The following is a 23,234-nucleotide window of genomic DNA, read 5'->3' as shown; positions in this document are numbered from 1 at the left end:
TGAGGCTTGGGTCTTAGTGCTGGGTAGCACTGATAAAATTCATGATATTTTCCAAATATATCACAGTATCAGATTATATTTTAGTTTGCACTGATAAAGCAACTGAAGCTGTGCTTGCTAATGCTAAAGCGATGTCTTACGAACTGGACGTAACTTTTCTCCTCTTAAAATGACACCATACAAAGTATTGTAAGCCTTAACCAGACAGAAAGAAAACTTATATTTAGGTCTTTTTTTATGCATTTCCTTCAAACCAATCTGCACTGTAGTATGCTAACACACTGCTAACGCTAAAACTCATCTTTCTTAGTTTATCGGTATAGACGGCGGGAAATATCTCGCCTCGCACCAGGGAGTACTGACATCACGAAGTGGACGACATGTCTGGCGCCAGACCCAGATACCTGCACAGAAATTTTCCACCAGATTGTTTTTTATCTTCCCGCAGGCTCAGAGCGCTAGCCTGCAGCACGTCTGTTCTGGCAGTGATAGGCCTCGTGTGCATATCCGTTTACCAACTACAATCTTCCAGCAGTGCCAAAAGAACAATTTGTGCTCCGGAGTTTCAGCGCCAAGGAGTGGTCAAAGGGTTCAGCTCTGAGGGGCCGAAAGCAGGGCAAATCATCCCTACATGACCTTCTTCTCAGCTCTCCCCAGAAGGGTCACGATCTGTGGCTGGGGTTGTGTGTTTATGGATGGCTGGGGGGTAATGTGGGTTATGTTGCTCTCACATTAATTAATGAGTACTTTGAACTGAGCCCTGCTGGAGTCAGGCATTTCTCAGCCGCCCCCACCTCTTCACCACACTGCTTTTCCATACTGAACCATACGACAACAAAACTGCCCTTGGCATCCCAGCTCAGCATACCAAGACTCAGGCCAGCAGTGAGTAAGGAGCTAAGTATGGTCCCACCAGACTTCCATCTCTCCAGTTTCACTCTATACTGCCAGCAGTACAAACTCCATGCCATCGTTTATGTAACTGTTTACTCCCAGCCTCGTGGTTTTATTGTCTTCAAATGGCATGGGCCCGTTCCCGTTCCGGGCTATGCCGAGCACCCTGGTCCCGTTTCATTCCCTGGCACTAGGAGCTAATGTGTTTTCCTTGGATATGCCGTTGGGACATCCTAATCATAGACCCGCAGAGTGCAGTCTGCCAAAGATACCGGCATATTCCGTTCTTCACATCATTCATGTCAGGCTTAGTCAGATTTTTCTGCTTGGGCATCTTCGAATTTTAGTCAGAATGAAAATTAAGCAGGTTTTATTGTAACTTTTTAAATGTATATAATTTTTTTTTTCATTTTCTTCTTTATTTTTTTCTTTTTTTTAAATGCATATTAAACAGCCTTTAATTTATATTTTTTCTGAAAGTATATGAGATTTTGCAACACCATTTTCTTCCATTTTTTTAACATCACAGATGCATTTTTTTATTTGAAAATATCTGAATTTCAATAAAAATTCAGATATTTCACAACATTTCACAATATTTTGTTCATCCTATGTTTCCACAGATTTGCGTTGTCCATTTAAACTTTAGTAAAATTGCAAATTAAGAAGACTTTATTTGATATTTTCAAGATACAAAAGTCTAAATAAATAGAACCCATTTGTCCATTTTTTTGTTCATTTTTCTTGTAACACATTTTTATTGCAACTTCAGTAAAAATGCAAATAAGGAAGATTTTATCAAATGTTTGTTCACCACACAGAGCAACTTTTCACAACTTTTAAAGTCAGTCTCAAATCAAAATTGACTCTTATACCTTTCTACCTTCATTCCCCTGCCCATATTCTACATTTTTCTTCTCCTTTTTTTTAATTTTTTCACTTTCGACTTTTAACACTTGTATGGTTTTATTTACCGGTTATCATTCATTTTTACATAACCATTTCTAAAACCTCTCTTTTCCTTTAGCATTAATGGGCTGTTTTGTTACTGTGCCTTTAAGACTGATACATATGTAAATGAGCTCTGTTCTGATTGGCAGCTATACAAAAAGCATTCCAAGCTAAAACACTTACAGCTACTGTGTTAGCGGGTGAGGCTAACCTGCTACAAGCTGATTAGACTGATATATGCAAATTAGTTTTTTTTTAAATAATTCTTTTAAAATAGGCTGCTTAGTTTCCATGTATGGACTGTATGAACTGGAGAGTGAATGATGAAAAATAATATTTATCAAATAACCCTTCCTTATACTGTGTTTCACTCCGAAATGTAACAGTATGGAAGGAAATGCATTATCCATTATATTTCTGATTCATGTTGACTTTAATATTTCCATTTTTTACCTCTCTTCCTTATCTGTTGCCTGGATTCATTTGTCCTTGTTGCTTCTATAAAGTGAGTCTGATATGTATACGAGTAAGTTCAGGCTGTGCTGATTCTCAGAGCGCCCCCCAGCAGTGGGTTTATTTAGTCTTCTTCCACGAACAGTATCACTGTTTCAGTTTCAGCAGTGCTGGTGCTGCCACCCTGCACAGTTTCTAATTTGACACAGGCAGCGCAGAGGAACCTGCACACTGCATGTTTCCACTCTGTCATCTGTTGGCACCCAAGGACAGGTGCAAAATCCCCCCCCCGGCCCCCTCACCCAAGACCCTGTCAGCTAGGCCTCCTGTATTTGATCTCATTTTTCACAGCACTCCTGGCGTCACCTGTCTACAGCCAGAACACAATCAGAGGAACAGTTTTAGTCAAAATGCTAGCACTGCTTGGCAACCGCCAAATTGCATTGGCCACTATATGAAAGTGCGCTTACATGCAGTCCATTTTCTTTTGAAATGAGCCGTGGCAGAGTTGCCGAATCAAACATTCTTGCCCTTCTGTGGCCTTTTGTTTGGTAAAAGATTCCAGAGGAACGTCTGAAGAGCCTATTTGTTATGAAAGGAGATGGAAAACTCCTCCCAGTGCTACGACTGCAGAGCAGAGCATGTGTCCTGGAGTGAGGACAGCTATTCTGGGCCGACCTGGCTCAATCTGCTGACCGTGCCACCGTTTGTCAACTATATTTTACTGTTAGCATGAAGTGTACTTCACTAATGTGGCTCTGGTGTGCATGACAGCTTATGGGGGTTTGCTAGCAACTAGTTTTTAGCAATGTTAGCACGTTTTGCTGAACTGTTCCTCTCAGTTTGAAGTCTCGGTGAAACAGAAAATGAATGATGTTGATGTCGATGAGATGGGTGATGTTGAAAGCATTGGCACATTTTGGCAGAGAGAGTGTCGTGTTAGCAGTTACGCCCTTTGATTTGAAATGCACATGCCTGAGTCCGCTCTGCTATGTCAAGTTTATAGGGTACAGCTTCACATTTCATCCCCTGAGGTAAAATTGATCCATTACTGTCTTAACTGTGCATGAGTAAGCTTCTTCTGAGGATTTGAGTGGATGTGTTTGTCAGGAGAGTGACACCAAATAAATCATGTCTGTCGGCCTTCTCCGATTACAGCGCTGGGGCTCCAGAGCCTCTCTTATTTTGACATGCCGTGCCACCTGCAGCCTGATAGTTCGTGAGTCAGGGGGATCCTGCTGTAGGGTGACAATACAGATTGGCTCTCCAGTCTGAAAATAAATGAAGTCGTACAGTTCAGTTTGTGTCAGTGTAACTCATCAGTGACTCAGTTGTACAGTAAGCATACTCAGTGTTTGAATCAGCTGTGCTAGATGGCTGGAGTCCAGCACAGTTTGGTCATTTTCCTGCATTTACATACTCTGTTGACATATACTACAAGAAAATAAGTTAACATGCAAATTATTGTATTTTAATAAACTTAAACATGGAATTTTTCTGCAGATTTTAGTGCATAATTTCTATTCATTTGCTAAGTTTAACAGATTGGAAAAAACACAATGGAAAACACAAAATGTGCTATAATTTTTGCACAATTCATTTGATTTTTTTTCCCAAAATATGTACAATTCAGAAAATAAACAGTAATTGTACATTACATTATGTGGAGGTGTTTCTCTGTAGACGATGTTTTAACTTGTTTTCACTTAGAAAACCAACGATACATGCCATTTGACCAGGGGTGCTCAAACCTTTGCATACAGCTGCACCTACTAAGCCTGGTCATTAACTGGGGAGTTTTTGAACAGAGAAATGACCAAACTGTGCTGAACCCTCTAGGACAGATGGGCAGGTCTGATCAAGGAGAAAGAATAGTGCATAAATGTTCATGAAATTAATGCAATTGTTATTATTTATTCATAAGTTCCTTGTGTGTCTGAAAATATGAATGTCTGAACATGATCTTTTCTCATTTGGGGCAGTTAGGGCTACATCACTACTGTCAGAACAAAACCTTACATCTCCATTTTTTACTTTTTTTTTGGCATAAAATTTCACAAGTGTCCCAATAGTAGTAGCTCAAAATGACTTGGAATAAAATCCTGCCACTGTAACTTACATTGAAAGTTACGAATGTTTTTTTAATTCTGTAGAATAACTTTTTTGGAGATGCAATGCTTTACTCCAACAGCAACGACATGAAAAGCAGATAAGAAGCAGCTTGAGATGTTGGTTTACAAAATGAATGATGCTCATTTGAACATTGCAGGAACTAAATTCAGGGAATCATCGCAATAACGTTTAGAATGAATTAAGATGTGAACATCTTAAATGATGGTCTGATGTACTGACCCTGACCTCAAACCTGTTTTGCCCTCTTGAGATTCATCATGAGACATCTCCAAGCGTTTTCCAGTTTGAGTTACACTGCAGATTGACATGGAAAAAAGTTTATATCATTTCTTTCCATATAGTGTACTTGTTTATGTGCTTGTCTATGTACTGACCATCTTTGACACCTGGTAGTCGGGCATCTTCTCGAGTTTAGCATTTGAAGCATCTCAGATGTCACACAACTCTTCCCCATCCACCACCCTCCCCCAAACCCCTATTGACGTAGGACCACCCACCCACCCACCCCCCCCAACAAAACCTCGCCAGTTAATTTAGGGAGGCAGGTTCATTCTATTCTTAAAGCTAACTCTAGCTGGACGAGTTGCAGGAGTGTGGAAAGAAACAAGGGCACACTGGTCATTGTAGGACTTCAGATTTGCTTGGTGCTTTTTGAAAGAAAGGAGAGGTTATTTATCTTCTGAGGTATTGTTTTCCATTTATATCTTATTCCTGGATTTATTATAAATAATTAAGACAACAAAACTGGCTGCATTGTGCAAAGAAGTTGGCAACAGAGAGACTGCGGTATTTGTGATAGACTGGCTTCTTGCTAGTTAGCATTGTTTTTTTTTGCGATCATGACTTCTGTGGAAACTGGTCCTGGAATTGACCTTATCCAGGTCAGGATTGAGTCTCTGAGCAGCAAAATGGACACTCTTATAAGCATCCAGGAGAAGGTCCTGAGCCGTCTTGACAGCATGTCCCAGGACATTGATGGGATAGAGAGGGACATGGAAACTCTGAAACTGGACAAGGAGGAGATCAGTCCTCCTCCAGCAACATGCAACGAAGGACCAGCTCGAGGAGTCAGAGGCGAGATGAAGGAAATGTGCCAAGAAATGAGCAGCATCATGACAGCGGTCAACCAGCGTTCGGAGCAGCAGGCCCAGAAGCTTGAGGGCATGGAAAGGCTGGTGCTGAGCATCCAGCAGGTCGTCAGCTTCATTGGGGAAACCGTCAAGACGTCCAAAGTCATGGAGCTCATGTTTAAGGGGCCAGCAGCACGCAAGCACAAAACGTCTTTAAGCTTGGGGCCCAAGAACAGGGATAACAAAGGCAAACAAACCGCTAAGAAACAGGCCTCCGGTGAGGTTCCTCCAGGCAAGGTGAGTCACATTTGTTGGGTTAGCAAAGCAGCAGTTGCTTGGTGGTTATACACTAGCTGTAAAACACACTTTCCACACCCAACCCTTGAGAATTCGCTGAGTAGTTTGTATTTTTGTTCCAAGTTTGTTTCACAAATTCAGGGCTTTATTTTTGGCCCCCAAAAAGTGCCGTAGAGCAAAAACTACTGAGACTCGGTTGTAAACCTTTGCTTTAGATAAATGAATGAGTATACTTGTGGACATGAACTGCCTTCCCTAGGGAGCCCAGGTGGAGGGAAGCCTCAAGGGGCATTGACTAAAAAGTTTGCTTTGGTGTAGAAGCTGAAATTTGAGAAGATGGTCCAAAAAAATGTGTGGAAAAAAGTGTGAGAGTCATAGTTTGCTTTGTATAGACCTATCAAAGCTTCGGTTGATGTGGTCAGTCCTAATGTGTTTTCCTTACACACACATCTATGTCTTAAATCAGTGGTCTGACTTTGGAGTTATTCACTTTTTTAAGGCTGACAAAACAAATATAAAGTCTCACAAAAGGAATTCTAAGCAAAATCCACTACAAACATTCTCATCTCTGTGGTTTAGCTGTGCTTAATTCTGTTTACACCTTTATCTGCTCCAATATCAGGCAAAATGATCTTTATCAAAGCAGAGTTTGTTATGGGGGGTTTACCAGATTTGGTAGTGTACATGAAGTTGAAGAGCTGCCATATCCTGTCCAAGTTTCATTCTTGGGATTGGGTCTTAGCATGTTCTTCTTGTGAAAGGACAACCACATATCTGCACTTTACCTCTAGTGCCCCCTTTTGGTGTAAGAGTCAATAGCATCTGGGATAAATAGTACAACTCCAGAGCTAAAGTACACTGGGGTAACAGTTGTACCACTGCAACTTAAGCAACCTTAATTCTATAAGAAATTGTTAATAATATTGTGATTGGCTTCATTCATTCATCTTTAAACAAACTGGACAATGGTGTCAACCACATTTATGCTTTGGGCAAATGCTTCTTACTCAGTAACTCCTTCACAGTGCATGTATTAGCCTACATTAAGTCACATGAACCACAGCACTGGTCTTTTTAACCATAAATGGCCTCCTCTTAATGTATTTTGACCATGAGGCCTTGCATACCATCAGGGAATCGACAGGGCATGGTAAACATCTTCACTTTTTCAAGTTAGGTAGTTACCATAACCATAGATTGGCTAGATTAAAGCAGATGAACTCTAATACCATGTATGGAGTCTCATGAGTCAGGTATGAGATTCATAAGTGGGCTGTATAATGCTTGCATAAATTGATCCCTGATGGCCTACTAAGGTGACAATGGTTAGCATGATTCAAGTGATTAGGAATGTGTGTTACCGTCAGTGCTCGCGTCAGAGACTTGCACTAAGCTCTCCCGCCTTCCGGGGGTGCGAGATGTTTGCGTTTAACCACTGTCGATCATTCCTTTCATCTGTATGTTTGTCATTCAAAATAACACCTGTTGGTAAGGAAACCTCACGCTTCAAACACAGTTATGGGTCTATGCTCTTAAAGAATGTCTGAGCCAGAGGGCTGATCTGGAATCAGGTTCGCAGGTTTGTATATTTTGGGAATGGCGAAAGGTAAAAAATGATCCGAGATTAGCCCACTTTCCCCAAGAAGTCAGTAAATACAACCCCTGGGTCTTTTGAACAGTCTTACAGTGCTGGTCTGGGGTCAGATTTCTCTCCGGCTTAAGATGATTTTGGCAGTTCCAGGAAAATGATTTTGATGATTGTGAATTCCGAGAAGAGCCTTATTTCTTCTCGTAGTACTTTCTGGAATTTAGCCTTTTTGGGAATTTCACTTGGATCCTACATATATATAAATTGGAATTTGTGATTGTCTTTTTGGAATCTCATATTCAGCAATTGAACTGTATTATTCTAATGCATCGATTTAAAAGTCTGAATCCCAAAATTGGGAAGCATGTGAAATTTCCCAAAAAAGAAAGTATCCATGTGAGATTAAAAAAGTGATCCTGAGTGCAAAATTCCATTTTCCTGGAATTTAGGATCACTATCTTGGAATGTGGGATACATTTCTTGGAATTACCATGATTTTGTGTCACTATCAAATATACTATTCTACAGTATGAATGCTGATTTATGATCAGAGTTCACTTGTATCTATGAAGATCTTATGAATGAGATATTTCATGAATAATGACCAATACCTTATTGTGGATAGACCTGGATAACACTGATGTGGGAAGACCTGGGATGCCACTAGAGGACCTTCCATTGTTGTCATCAGTTGTGTCTAATGTTTTATATTCCCTGAAGCGGCATGATGTTCCAGATCTATCAATAGCAGAGCACAGGCTGTGTTCTTACCCAGTGGACAAACTGACCACTTGTTATAATTTGTTCGAGCATTGAACAGGAATGTTTTAACACGCCAAGCCCCATTAACCTGAATCTCAATCACAGAATCATCTAGTTGTACATCATTCTTATTCATTCTAACATTAGCATCATAACATCATTCTAACATCTAACATGATGTGGTATTTGTTCTTATTCATTTCTTCCATCATTTCAACAGCTGCTCACTTTTGTAAACCATGTTTCTGTGCCATTACAAACACAGTAGCTCATTAGCGCATGCTAGCATTCATCAGCCCCTGTGCTAACTATTCTCCTGTCTGACTCATGCTATTCATATTGTGTCTGCAACAGAAAGCGGCCTCTATTAAACCTGTTAAAGGGACAGAAGAGTTAACCCTGGCATGTGAACCCAGCAGCTTGGAGTCTACTCACAAGCTAAAACTTCACGGACCAAAGCATTTCCTTTCCTCAAAGAAATCCTTCAACTTTGTACGTTCACCTGTCGTGTCAGTGTCAACCGTGTTAGTTTCATCTTAAGGGAATTCTTCAATGCTAATGCTAAAAGGGACAAAAACTAGCACTTAGGATTCTGCTGATTATATTACAGTAACTGGTCCAAAGTTGATTTAATTTGGCGTTAGCCACATTAGCATTTTCACTGAAGTGTTCCCTGAAGAAGAATATTTGTAGTAGCTGTTTTAGCCATTAGCTTGCCGTATCAGTTGATTGAGTCCTTAGCTGCAAGCAGTAGATGCAGTACCATTCTATGCTGGTTGAACAAGCATAGAATGATTGAAGAATTTGCATGGTTGCATAATTTATTCTCCCCTTAATTTATCTGCTCTGTTTTTCCTTCCTCTGTTTGTCCTCCAACACTGAAGTTGAAGGATCACAAGGTGAAAGATGGAAAGGAGAAGTCGCGTCTAAGCTTCAAGGGCTTGAAGGCACAGAAGAAAAAGAAGCCCCCAGACACCACAGGTAGGAAGCACGAACAGATCATATTTTTCAGCTATTTTTTTCTTTTCTGGTTCTTCCCTCTTAAAAATAAAGGTGGCGAAAGGTTCTTTGCATGATGCCATAGAAGAACCATATTGGGTTCTCTAAAAACCCTTCAATGAGTGGTTCTTCAAAGAACATTTTGGAAAAAAGAATGTGTAAGTGTGAAGAACATCCACCTAATGTAAAGGTTAGAAGAACCATTAAATTGGTGTAGAACTTGTACATTATGAGAAGGTTTTTCAAACCTTTTAAAGATTCTTCATCTTCAAAGATGGTCCTTTAAAAGTGGTTCTTCTATGGCAGTGTTTTTCAGTTCCTGTTCTGGACGCCCAGTGTCCAGCACATTTTTGGTGATTTTCTTGCTCTAGCACATACAATGGTGTTTTAGGGCCACTGTTAATAAAAATAAATAAAAAAAATAGCCTCACCTAAAGGACCCTTTGGACACCCTTACTATAGAGTGGTGGACACTGATACCTAGAATTTGGTCCCCAGTGAACTGACATGATTAAATTAGATGTTCTTGTGTTAAGGGTAAGTCGATGATCGGAGTAAACTGTAAAATAGCTGCCAGAACTATGGATTTCCTCTCTTTTGGATCTCCTTTATGGATTAAGTGTTGTGGGGGAAATTGAAAGAAAGCCCATAACACAGATGGTTATTTGCACACCAGGGTAAAATTCTTCTTTTTCCTCTACACAGATGCTGCCTCTCTGAAGAAGCAGGCCCTGCTGCTGGAGGAAGTTCAGAAGCTGAACAGAGAAAATGCTGAGCGTTCGACAGTGTCTGTGGGGATGGAGGTTGAGGCAACTCTCAGCCAAAACCTTCTGGACTTCATCCTGGAGGAAACCAAGGCTCCAATTGCCGAGCAAGAGGAGCTCTCAGAGGAGGAACGGGATGTCGGTGTGGAGCTGAAAGAGGAGGAGGAGGAGGTAGTGAAGGTGGAGAATGGACCAGAGGAGATGCCAAAGGAGGAAAAAGAGGAGATCACAAAGGTCCCTGAAGAAGAGGGAAGGGAGGAAGGTTCTGACAGTGTCCCTGCTGTAGAGACTGAGAGGTACACACTTCAAACCTCTTTGGAAAACTACATAAAACAAAAAATGAATGAAGTGTGCTTTAATAGGTACTCAGAAAAAGCTCTAATGCAGTAATTCTAACAATGCTGACAACAAATTGTTCTAGATTTCATATGGTTCTTAGCACAGAGTCTGGTATGTTGCAGCATACGTTTGTAGTGGAACTCATTTTTTGGTGGAGGAAATTGCCAATACCTATGTCACGTCTTTTATATATATATATATATATAAAAGATGTGCTAATTGCCCCCTGCTAGCTTCCATTCACTACCAGCAACATCACATTTGGTTGAAATGCTTCTCTAATGTATATCTTTCAGCTGTGAATCAGAACAAGTGGATGAAATGACCACTAGCAGCAAGCGGCGTGTGACAGAGGAGGACCTTGAGCTGGAGGACCACAAGAAGAGCAGGGTGGAGGAAGGTGACGATGAGGAGGAAAACCAGGCTGAGGTGCCTGAAGATGTGCTTGCTGTTTTCAAAGCGGACGGAGTGGAAATCCATATAGATTTCAGCAAACAGAAGCAACAGGAGGATAACATACCTGACGAATCCGAGTGCGAGCAGTTCTTCATTGGTGAGGACTAAAAGGGCTGACATTATATTTGGAGAAACGAATAGTGAATAAAATAGCTGCAGTTAAATAGATTCAGTCCAAAGGTGTGGAATCCTTTATGGCCTAGAAGATCTCCAGGCAGACAGGGAAATATCAGCAAGCTGACAATCTGGCATGCATGTTCACTTCCTTGTTTTCTCGGGTCAGATCGTGTCATGCCAGCTAGAACAAGTGAGACAGCATTAGGAGCCTAACTGAATTACTAGCAATAAATATAGGATTACTATTGTATCTGCCAGCTGCTGAAGTCAGTCGACTATTACTGTTCGTATGACTGCAGCAGTTATGTACTTTAAATATGTTGTCACTGTCAGATCAAAGCCTTTAATCTTCATTGTCATTTTTCATTTGTACCAGCAGCCCTTTATACCGAATGATTGGAATAATAGAAATAGCCCTAATGGACCATTAACTCTTTGCACTAATTTACACTGAAAGAACATTTTGTCTTCACTTTTAAAGTGACAGTTTTGGAGATACGCAGGAAGCACTTCATAACAAATAATGCAAATAATATAGTAAATAGCAAATGAGTTTGTGGTGGAACTACTTTTTTTGGCAGAAGAAATATTGGCCAATACCTAAAACATAAATTGTTGCTGTCAGAACAAAATTTTCTATCTCCATTTTTTTGCCTTTTTTTGACATAATTTAAAATGCCATTTGCCTTTAACATTGTGTGAATGGACCAATAGACATGGCCTCAAATTACTCAGAATAAAATCTCTTTTAATTAACTCACATTGAAAACTAAGGACATTTTTTTCTTCTCCTTTTAAAGTGGCAGTTTTGGAGCTACTCTATAGCACTTTATAGCAAATAATATCTAGTGGATAGAGAATGAATTAGCAAGTGAATCATAGTGAAGTACTTTTTTTGGTGGAAAAAACTGTGAATACCAAAAACATAACTTGCCTTTATGAGAACAAAACCTTGTATCTCCATTTTTGTTTTTCATTTTTTTTTATGTAACTTGAAATACCAGTTACCCTTAACATTGTATGAATAGACCAATAGAAATGACCCAAATATTCCAAATTTCAAAATTACTTGGAATAAAATCTCTTTACATTAACTTACATTGAAGGTTACTTAAAGTTACTTAAAACCATTCTGGAGATACTCTATAGTGCTCACTTTATAGCAAACAATAAAGGAAATGGGTTAACGAGTGAACCATAGTGAAGTTTGTGCTGGAACTACTTTTTTTAGAAGAAATTGCCCATTTTTAAAAACATATATTGTCTTTATTGGAACAAAACCTTATCTCCATTTCTGTCATTTTTGTTTTTCATGTTTTGATGTAGTTTGAGATACCAGAAATTTAGATATACTTTATAGCAAACAAGCTTTTGGTCTGATAGCGACAATATATTGCTTATAAATTTAAGTATTTAAAAAAGCTTTAAAGTTACCATTTTGCCGATACTCTGTAGCACATTATATCAGGTAATATGTAATATGCAGTGAATGAGTTAATGAGTGAACCTCAGTGAATTTTTTAGTGTAACTACTTTTATTAGTGGAAGAAAAGATCAATACCAAAAACATAAATTGTTACTGTTGAAACGAAACCGTTTTTTCTCCGTTTTTTATTTTTTGACATCATTCCAAATATAGTAAGTCACCATTTTGGAGACACTTTCTTGCAAAGACTTTATAGCAAACAAAATTTTAGTCTGATAGTGACGATATTTTACTTATATATAAAATATAAGAACGTTTTTAAAGAGATACAATGTTGTAGTTCAACAGCAACCATACATTCCTTATATAGTATCTCTTTAACCTGTATATTTATTAGCGTTTTTCTGCTGTGTCCTGCAGACTGCACCCCACCACCACCCGCCCCCTTCAGCCACCGTGTGGTTTCAGCCAAACCCAACCAGATCAACAACTTCTACACCATCAACCGGCAGGAGATCCTGGGAGGGTGCGTCTAATACATTTTCTTCTTTCACATATGACACCGGGAATCTAACAGAATTAAAAGCAGAGAACAGAATGTATGAAATGGAGTGGAGACACAGTGTGAAAGCAGAAAGTAAAGTCCTCTAATCCTGGTGGAGAGCTGTTGCATAACCTCCTCCCACTGCTGAGACCTGCTCTCCTCTCCCCCCACATTCATAGCTGCAGAGTCAGGGGCAGTTATTTTTACTGCAGGCCTTCTGGGTATGTGAAACAGTACCCCCAGCCAGCTGGAGGCTAATCACTAAGTGTTAATCTACTGCTTCAAAGAGATGCTTCTGCTTGCTCTTAATGGAATAGTTTGGAAAAATACTACAACTGCACCACTGTAGTTGTCCCCAGACGTTCTGATTGCTTTGCATTGATAAATATTACAAATTGAATTGAAATCGTTCTGTATGAATGAGGGGCCTTCACTCTAAGAAGATATGGTACAAAACTGTCACTGGGGTGGTACCCCCAAGGGTACATCTCAGTACCTTTAGTCAGGGAACATAACTGTACCATAATCCATTGAAATGATATTTTCTAAGTTGTATTGACTCCATACACCCCGTCTCGTCTCCAGGCTTTTATTTTATTGTTCTGTTTTAAAACATTTGGTTATGAAAAGGTACAAATATGTACTTTTCACCTGGAAAAACAATTGGACCTTAAAACCACTGTGGTACCTTTGAGGGAACGTTTACATTGTTTCCCTGACTAAAGGTACTTAGATGTACCCTTGAGGGTACCACCCCAGTGACAAGCGGGGTACTGCCCCAGTGACAGTTTCATACCTTTATTTCTGAGAGTGTTATGACAGGTTGTGTCACGTGCTAATTTACGCTATATGTTCTCTCATTGGCCGTCAAACATTATGACATCTGTCACGACTATTAACAGTAATGGTAACATGACACTGTTACATTACTAGACATAATTTGGCATGACAACTCATGACAGCGAGAGGCGTCTGCCATGACATGTTTATGGCTTGGTTGTGTCAGTGTTGTGTAGCAGTGTTCATTTAAATGTTACTCAACCTATTTATTGTAAATATCATATTTGCCATTAAAATGCTTTATTTACATAATTTGAGTGACATTTCTTTTCGTTTATCTTACCATTCTTCTCTTTTTGGCTTGCAGAGGCCGTTTTGGTCAGGTGCACAAGTGTATCGAGAACTCCTCTGGACTCACTCTGGCAGCAAAGATCATCAAAGCACGGAGTCAGAAGGAAAAGGTACGACATTGTTATCCAAACACTTCCAAACGTGAACGGCTCATAAAAGACTAGAAGAAATTATCAGACAAAAGCTTTTGAGGATCCATACAAAATGTGGGATCAGCATCGTTTCAAGGGCAGTTTAAAATTGAGACTGTTACTTAAATTAGCCAGAAACTCTACGTTTGTGACACAAATTAAGCTGAAAAAGAATGTTTGGTAAGACTGCACTGTAAAAATTGATAAAATGATAAAAAGTAGGGAACCTGGTTGCCTTAAAATGTTTCAATTAAACTTCTAATAGTAAGTTAACAGAACAATAATCTGTGTTTTACATTCTGTTATTGTTACTGTTATACTGTTATTATTTGAAGTTCAGTGAACTTCAGTGAAGATTTTTAAGGCAACCAGGTTACTTTGTAAGTTAAAACATTGAATCATTTGTTTTACAGTGTGGAGCATTATAGTATTATTTCTATTGATCAGTTTTGTAACACTTCTGTATTGAGAAACATTATAATATTATCATTATCGATCACTTTGGTAACACTTTATTATAGTTGGGGCATTATAATGTTATTATTACTGATCACGTTTGCTAACACTTCAATATCAAGGGACATATTATTGTTATTGATCACTTTGGTCACATTTCAGTATTAAGGAGCATTATAATATCGTTATTGATCATTTTGGTAACACTTCAGTATTGAGATACATTATAATATTACTATTATCGAACAATTTGGTAAACTGAAGCACAGGGGGACATTATAATACTCCATGCTATGTTTAAATAAAACTTATAACCAGAAGTTAACACCTTCAGTACAATATATAAGTCTTCACATTAGAATAGAGAGTTTATTTTTTCATATTAGAGGGTTATTTGTCTTTTGGTAAAGCTAAATGATGATTTATTATTGGATATTGATATGAATCAAAAGTAAATGAGCACTTTGTACACTCAGTGTTTATATAAAGGTTATGAAAAAGATTATGGTGTATAATACACAAGTAAAAGTTCTATAGAAAATGCTTAATTCACCATAATTATTGCTTACTAAAGTAATAATGAGCAGCATCTTAATTACCAGCTACTTGCTTTTAAAGGCTTAATTAGAGCATTCCAAGTGCATTATAATGACCCCCTATACTGTGTTACTGTGCTACTGAATCTTCAATTGAAAACCATCATTAAATCTTATATCTTACAGTTTTATAGTGCCAGAAACCTATTAAATGTGTCAGGTTTGCTAGTTTCTTTGGATGTTTTAACACTGAGTGTGATGTGTTCTGATAGGAGGTGGTAAAGAATGAGATTCAGGTGATGAACCAGCTGGACCACGCCAACCTGATCCAGCTGTACGCAGCCTATGAATCCCGGAATGATATCATCCTCGTCCTTGAATAGTATGTAACCCATGGATTTGTTTTTACAACTGTGAGACTATATTTAAGAGTGAGAACAGGGTGAAAAGACAGCACAGTCATCTCTTGTTTCTATGAAAGACCTTTCTGGAATCTTAGATTGTATTCTGGCCTGATTGGAACAAAAGCAAGACTCAGTGGTGACCTCTAGTGGACACTGTGCCAACCAATCTGTTACATGTGTCTTATTTAACTGTGTTACTCATTTGCTTTTCTCTCTTTTACTCTATAAATATTGTTATTTATGTAATCATCTGTCTGGCAGTTATACTGTCCTTCGGCACTGTGTAGAACAATTGTGTGCAGTGTCTCTATGGTCTAACAGCTGGTCACCAAAAGAGAATCTAACATATTATAGCAGATAAAACATATAGAACATGGGTAAATATTTTATAGTGTATATTTGTAGTGTTTATTGTTCTATTGCTCTATAATCTATTGCTCTATTTGTCTGACCCTCTGTGCTGTGCTCTGGCAGTGTGGACGGTGGGGAGCTTTTCGACAGAATCATCGACGAGAACTATAAGCTGACAGAACTGGACACAGTCATGTTCATCAGACAGATCTGCGAGGGTCTGCGCTACATGCACAAAATGTACATCCTCCATCTGGACCTTAAGGTAACATAAGCCCCGAAATATACTGAGATAGGGCAAAAGTTTGTGCGCCTCAATTTGATCAATTTACATGTTTTGTTGATTTTCTGAGTGAAAATAAGAGAAAACATCCTCTACAGAGAACAAACTTCAGCACTTTTTTAATACACAATTACTGTTTAGTTGCTGGACAGGAAAAAAAGTGGCCTTTGCAGAAGTTATGGCACATTTAATGTCTATGTTTTTCTTCTTCAGAGATACTGAAACATAGAACTATGGTTTTATATTTTAATTAACTGACAATCTCTGTAATAGATGAATAACTTTTTGTTGCAGTCTTGTTGATTGTACATGTTGTATGTTTTCTGCTTTAAAAAAGCCAAAAAAAGTATAATAATATTAATATGTTAAAGAATTCAATAAATAGAAATTGTGTGCTAAATTTGTAGGAAATGTTATATTTTCCTTGTAGAGGATGTGTGAACTTATTTTCATTTAGAAAATCAACAAAACATGTAACATAACTGGGGGTGTTCAAACTTTTGCATACGACTATATTATCTGATTAATACTTGTATATATGTGAAGTGTGCTTTTACTTTATTTTTGATTACATTCTGGCAATCAACTATATTTACACTATCAAATAAAAATACAAGTGAAGATGCACTCATTCCTAAAAATAATGACTCATGAGTTCAGTACTATTATAATGGCTCTATGAAGCTCTGAATAATTTCTTTCTTCACGTCTCTCCAGCCAGAGAACATTCTTTGTGTTAGCAGACTGACAAACAAAGGTCAAGATCATCGACTTTGGACTTGCAAGAAAGTACGTGTTCAACTTTTTTCTGTTACATTACCATAAAGTTCTATTAGGTATAATAACTCTTGCTAAATGACAGTTGATTTTTGGGGGATCATAATTATTCCATGCTCTGTTTCCTGTTGTACAGGTACAAAGCCGAGGGAGAAGTTACGGGTGAATTTTGGCACTCCAGAGTTTCTCGCCCCAGAGGTGATCAACTACGACTTTGTGTCCTTCAACACGGACATGTGGAGCCTTGGAGTGATCGCCTACATGCTGTAAGCGTTGCCACACACATCACTACAGTTCCTATCTGTGTTTTTGTTCAGTGCTCTTTTGCAACGTGGGTCATTCTACCATTGTGGAGACAGATGGTGTCCCACAACATGTCTGCATATTCATTGTTCTGCTTCTAAATCCGCCGACAAATGTTATGATAATTATGATTTTTTTCGTATGTCAGCAGTGTTACTAATGAAAAATTACGCAATTTTAAAACTGAAGCAAAATAACATAATGAATGTAATATTAGCAAATTTCTACACACAATGAGTCTAAAAAACTAAAGTGGCAGTGGACTGAATTTTAGAGAAGCTCAGATTTGAGTCATTTTGTCAGTGGTGTTACCGTCAGTGGTGTTAGTGTCAGAGGTGTTACTTTACTGATGTTGTTCAATATTACAAACTCTTTCACCCTTGAATTATACATTCATACCCGGTTTGCGAGCACAGTGGTAGAATGACACATATATAAACACATTACAGCTCCAAAACCATGAAATTAGGCTGGAACACTAGAAGAACAAGCTGTTCCCTTGCTGTCCTGGACATTTTTACAGCTAAATTCTATGAAGTCTGCTGATTGTTAACTGATTAAAAAAGTACCAAATGGAAGATGGCATCACTCGCAGCAGCAGAGAGCTATGATAAAAAGAAAAATGTCATGCATATGGATGGGATGGCATTGGTTTTATTATAGTATTGTTAAAATACACAATGAAATCATTTCACCACAGTTATTATACTGATATTATACTTTCAACTTACACTCTCGAATTACTTCATAGCCCCAAAAATCAGCTATAACCACGATAAACTCACATCTGAGTAAATTTGTTGTGCTAAAATGTGCTTAGCAGGGAGGATGTAGCAGTAGAGCTGTTCATTCCACTGTATTAAAAAGACTGTAATTGTAGACATTTATAAAAAAAATTAATTGTTTGAATATCATTGGGATTTATTCCATCCCATATCATTAAAACCAGCAACCATCCCTTCCCTAGTTACGCCCATGGCAACCCGTTCAGATCCAAATAAGAAAGGACATTTGAAGCACCACTGAGACAGCATCACTTAAGATTTAATCTTCGGATTATCTTTACCAGCTTGAGTGGTCTGTCACCTTTCCTTGGGGACGATGACAACGAGACGCTGAACAACATCTTGTCCTGCCAGTGGAACTTTGAGGAAGACGAGTTCTTGGGCATTTCAGACGAGGCCAAGGACTTCATCTCCAAACTGCTTGTCTTCAATAAAAGGTGTCTGTCAGTTTATTTGTCCATCTGTCTTAGGGGTGCATGATATATTGGCCTTCAGACAAGGCGTAATGATTTTTGGGATCTAAAAAATACATCAATATTTTTTAGTTACCTTTTATTTCATAGAATCATTATGTTTGTTTGCAACTCTACAAGTATTGTGATCTTAATTCATTGTTAAATTTTGAATGGAAACAAAAGAGTTAAATTCTTGAAATGGCCAATGGAAAATGATCCAGTCAGGATCTTTCCCCCCAAAGTATTTAGGTAGATACAGCCAAGCAAGCTCTCCCATTGGTTAGGCCTTCAGGAGCTGAACTAAAGTATGCATTAAATTAACAACCAAACTGACAGAGGAACCAACCAGTTATTTCTGATTTACAATGGTTGGGCCAATTCTGTGAGTAAAAACATCAATCTGGGCCTTTTGGAAGTTCTAGATACATCATTGACTGTGAGTATGAGTGGTAGCCTGACCAGGTTTCAGTCAGATTACTGAACTTGACAACAATAGCAGCTCTATGTCAGGGCTCTTTACTGAAAGAGCCACTGTAAAACTGCTAAAATGTATGATAATGTCAATTACAAGCTTTAAATAACACATGGAATGTTTTTCACAAGCTTCAAATGTCCACTTTAAATCTAGATCAGCCAAAAATGTTAATGTGAACATCCATTCATTCTTCCACCCACCCACCCATCCATCCATCCATCCACCCATCCATCCATCCATCCATCCATCCACTCATTCATCCATTCCTCCATCTGTCCATCCATCCATCCATCCCTCAGTTCTTTCCCACCTTGTTTATTCATAATGATTTCTGTGTATGTGTTTTCAGCTGGAGAATAGGTGCAGGCGAAGCTCTGAAGCACCCCTGGCTTTCAGACCCAGAGCTCCACCATCTCCTGCATGGGAAGGTACAGCTTGCTTTTAACATTTGTACATACAGTGGAGAAAGTACAGCCAGGTCTTATCATTCATACACACAGTGGAGAAGAACTATTCTATGCTAACCTTAAACCACTCTTTTATTTACATTGCAGAGGAACATGTGCCGATCGCGTAGAAATTCATGTGTGCCTCCCCCAGAGAGCTAATGTAAGTCTGTCACCCACCACAGAACATCCAGCTCATTCAATTAGAAAGTGGCAGCCTCTGCTAAATTTAGGGCAACTCATGGCCTTCAAAGAGCTGCGTTAGACAACATCATGGGATTAACTGCTTTTATTCTGTCTTTCTAGAAACATGCTGGCTTGCTTTGATTCTGCCAGCTGAGGCCATCTGGACCAAGCCTGCTGTGCCATCAGTTACTGGACATTACTTGTACACATTTACCTACCTGTTAGCCTGCTCTGTCTGGATCACGTCTTGCACAATTTTTGCCATTCTGGTAATTACAGTCACATTTTGTGTTACGTTTGTGGAAAGTGCACTTTCAGCTGCTTTTTAAAATTGTTGCATATATTTGAGAGTTAATATATAAAACAACAACATTAGTATTATCGTCTCAGGTTTAAGATAACACTTATGAATTTGGCATGAAAAGATCACGAGCAGGTGGGTCGTGTAACAAAATGACTCATTGCGCAATGTCCAAGAATTTGGACAGACTGTTGTAAAAATAATCTAACAGTTAAAATTAAAACCAAGTAGATTGTCTCCTTATAGCAGCAGCCCTTAAAGGGACATTGCTTTGGCCTGCTGGTAACATGCCTACTCGCCTCTTACAGCAGTGCCGCAGTAGTCTCTGAGCGAGCTTTCCTGGTTTAAAGACGAGGAAAGCCCCCTATTGATGATGCGTCTTGAAGGTGAAAGTAAAATTTCGAAAGACTACAAGTTGTTTGAAATGAATTATTCCTTTGACAATGAAAAACATTTGAGGACTGAATTGATTGAAGTTAATGCTACATCAGTAAAGCTACCCAACAACACAGATGTATTTATCAGCCTCAGCATCAGTGGCCAGCAGTCAGGATGTGTTGAGGGCAGTGCATGCTGGTTATTGTAGTGAGAGAACATTGATGGATAAAAATGATACAAAATTGTGAATTCTGTTAAAGCGATGAATTTGAGGGATGCAATGATGTGCTAGAAATATTACATAACATAACAAATAACAAATTAAATACAAATTTTAGGCCCGATTGCTGTTTTAAGTTGTTAAATTCAGAGTACAGCACTTTCATCAATCATCAATTTCATAAAGTACCAATACATTTGACCAATACAGGTTTGTATAATACCTGTATGAGTCAAACGTATTGATACTTAATGAAATTGCACTGAATGTAAAAGCTAAATGCAAAGACACGTTGTGACTGAAATGACCAGAGGGCATCATTTTGATCTGTATCTTTGACCTTTGATAGACTGTCTGTCTTTGCAGCAGGATGAGTTTGTTTTATAGAAGTGCTGAGTTGTGTTGTGTGATGCTCAGTATTACCTGCATCGTTGTGTATGTTGTGCCAAGTTTGAGCTCCTTGTGAAATGTAAAATGAAATTATGAAAAAAAGACGGACAAAGAATGTTATGACGGAATTTTATATAGTTTATTGACAAAAAATTTACATGGTAGAATCTCTTATAATTAAATGTCTCCCACCATAGATGGGTAGATAGATAATAGATAGCTAGATAGATAATTACATGTACATAATGTGGTTATAGCTTAAAAGTTAGAGGTATTTTAGTGAAGCATGATCTCTTGCAGTGTTTCTGTACATGAATATTATTTGGTTTCCTCTAATGTTGCAATGTAGAACCCAATTGTGCTAGCTATATTTGTTTTTAAATCGTCGGTTCTGTGTTATTTGTCCAAAGAGGTAAATTTACAAGCCTCTCGACTGTGAGTACTGTAACGGTTGATTTTACCAAGATTGACTCATGCATAAAATCTAATAGAGGTGTAATCATCACAGGAATAAGTATGAATTGATATGAACTGGAGGGATGCCAAAATTTGTTGTATTGCCCTTTCATATTGGATTATACAGTACAGTGCAGAAGTCCGAGACCACCCTTCATTTCATTTAATTCATTTCTAGTCAGAATGACCATGAAGTACAAGTTCAGAGTCAGTAAAAAAGCAGAAAACAGATTTGCATATATTGCACAGCTCCAAAGTTCAGTCTTAGAAGATGGTTTTGCATTTTTTGCTTCTTACAATCCAAGTAATCCCAAACACACCTAGTGCTGTTGAGATCTGGACTCTGAAGTGGTCAGTCTGTTGTTCTGAGAAGACCTGCAGCATTTCAGCACGATAGAGAAACACCTGTGGATGTTTTCAGATCTGAAGCAGCTTGATTTTTTTTCCTCTCTTTCAAAGATGAAAGCTTTAAGAGCTGTTTATCTGATGGGGACAGTTTTGGTGGCCTACCAGGTTATGCAGGTGGTTGTTAGGAGTCCCATTTTCAATAATGTTTACAACATTTTTTTGAACTTCAGGTTTAGCAAACTCCTGTATATATATATATATATATATATATATATATATATATATATATATATATATATTACTTATTTTCTCCTTCCTATATACAAGTGGATCATCTAACATCTAATCCCAACAGAAATATCTCCAAAAAATTGAATGACTCATATTTATGAACCTTTCTGTTTGGAAATTAATTGAAGGGTGCTCTCTGACTTCTGCGCATATCTGTCACTGTACAGTTTGCAGTTTCAAAAAAAAAAGGAAACATTATTATGGGAACTAATAATGCACATTAACTAAAGCTACGTTAATATGTTTTTTGAATGTAGAGGGTTTAACTGGATGTGTTCACCTATTATGCTGCATTCTGTGCACTTTATTATTTTATTATATCAAAAGAATGGTCAGACTGAAAAAGCCAGTACACTTTTAGAGCATTTATGTTTTGTATGCGAGTAGTCTTGTACTCTTTCCATATTGTATATGTGTGTGAATGAATAGACTGAGAGAAAGAAACTCTTTTTACGATACATTAAAGTAATTTAAGTCTTATCTTGCTTTGCTTTTTATTTTTGTTTGATGCACAGTGTGGACTGAGTCGTACATTCTGCTGACTGATGATTTCATGTTTTGTTGTCTTACAAAACTGAATTAAGAAACATGTTAATACTACGAAATACTTACTTTTATTTGGATTACAATGCTATATGATATAGAGTTAAACATTTTTATATTGAAGGGGAATCCCACCAATTTTTCAATTTTGCATGAATCAGTCAATACGATCAGTAAAAGTTATTCAGAGTGGTTTGATATGAAATATTCTAGAGAGTTAGATCTTTTCACAATGGTGGTGATAGGACATGTGAAGAGTTTAATGCCTCACAGAAAGTTACAACATGAAATGATTGTGAATCCGCTGCCTGAGATAAGATTTGGCCTAACGCATTCAATCAATCAATCAATCAATCAATCAATCAATCAATCCATCCATCCATCCATCCATCCATCCATCATCCATCCATCCATCCATCCATCCATCCATTCCACCACATTTCCATCAAACCACTCGGAATATTTTTGTTTACATCTCATTGATTGAATTATACATAGGTATTGGAAAATCAATGGAATTTCCCTTTATTGAAGCTGATTTAGTGAATGTACTAAATGTAAACAAAAGTTAACATTTATATTAAAATATGATTAAATCATGCACTGTCAAATTGTTTATTCTATTCAAAGTCATTATTTGACATTTATAAATTGTAAATAATCACTCAGAACCACTGGCTGTAAATAAAAACTAGTTGAAATGATTGTACAAACAACCATTCTTACAATCAATATAAAGAGTTTGAGTTCTCAACCAACTACTTCATCAATGGATTACAAATCATTAGTTGAGGC

General features: G+C 38.0%; 1 protein-coding gene across 1 annotated transcript; it reads left to right on the top strand.

Annotated features, from left to right (window-relative positions):
* Nucleotides 1-4,964: 4,964 nt before the first annotated feature.
* On the top strand, nt 4,965-21,755 carry mylk4a (myosin light chain kinase family, member 4a). The gene is given in 16 exon segments (XM_036596153.1): nt 4,965-5,798; nt 8,503-8,640; nt 9,033-9,129; nt 9,853-10,207; nt 10,547-10,803; nt 12,670-12,775; nt 13,941-14,034; nt 15,320-15,429; nt 15,926-16,067; nt 16,803-16,838; nt 16,840-16,878; nt 17,004-17,128; nt 18,235-18,387; nt 19,230-19,308; nt 19,435-19,489; nt 19,633-21,755. Coding segments are annotated over 15 exon segments (2,313 nt in total). The 5' UTR covers nt 4,965-5,270; the 3' UTR covers nt 19,489; nt 19,633-21,755.
* The last annotated feature ends 1,479 nt before the right edge of the window (nt 21,756-23,234 follow it).

The sequence above is a fragment of the Colossoma macropomum genome, unplaced genomic scaffold, assembly GCF_904425465.1.
Source record: "Colossoma macropomum unplaced genomic scaffold, Colossoma_macropomum, whole genome shotgun sequence".
NCBI classification, from domain to species: Eukaryota; Metazoa; Chordata; class Actinopteri; order Characiformes; family Serrasalmidae; genus Colossoma; species Colossoma macropomum.
The sequence above is the reverse complement of the archived record's forward strand: the minus strand, read 5'-3'. Positions and strand labels throughout refer to the sequence as shown.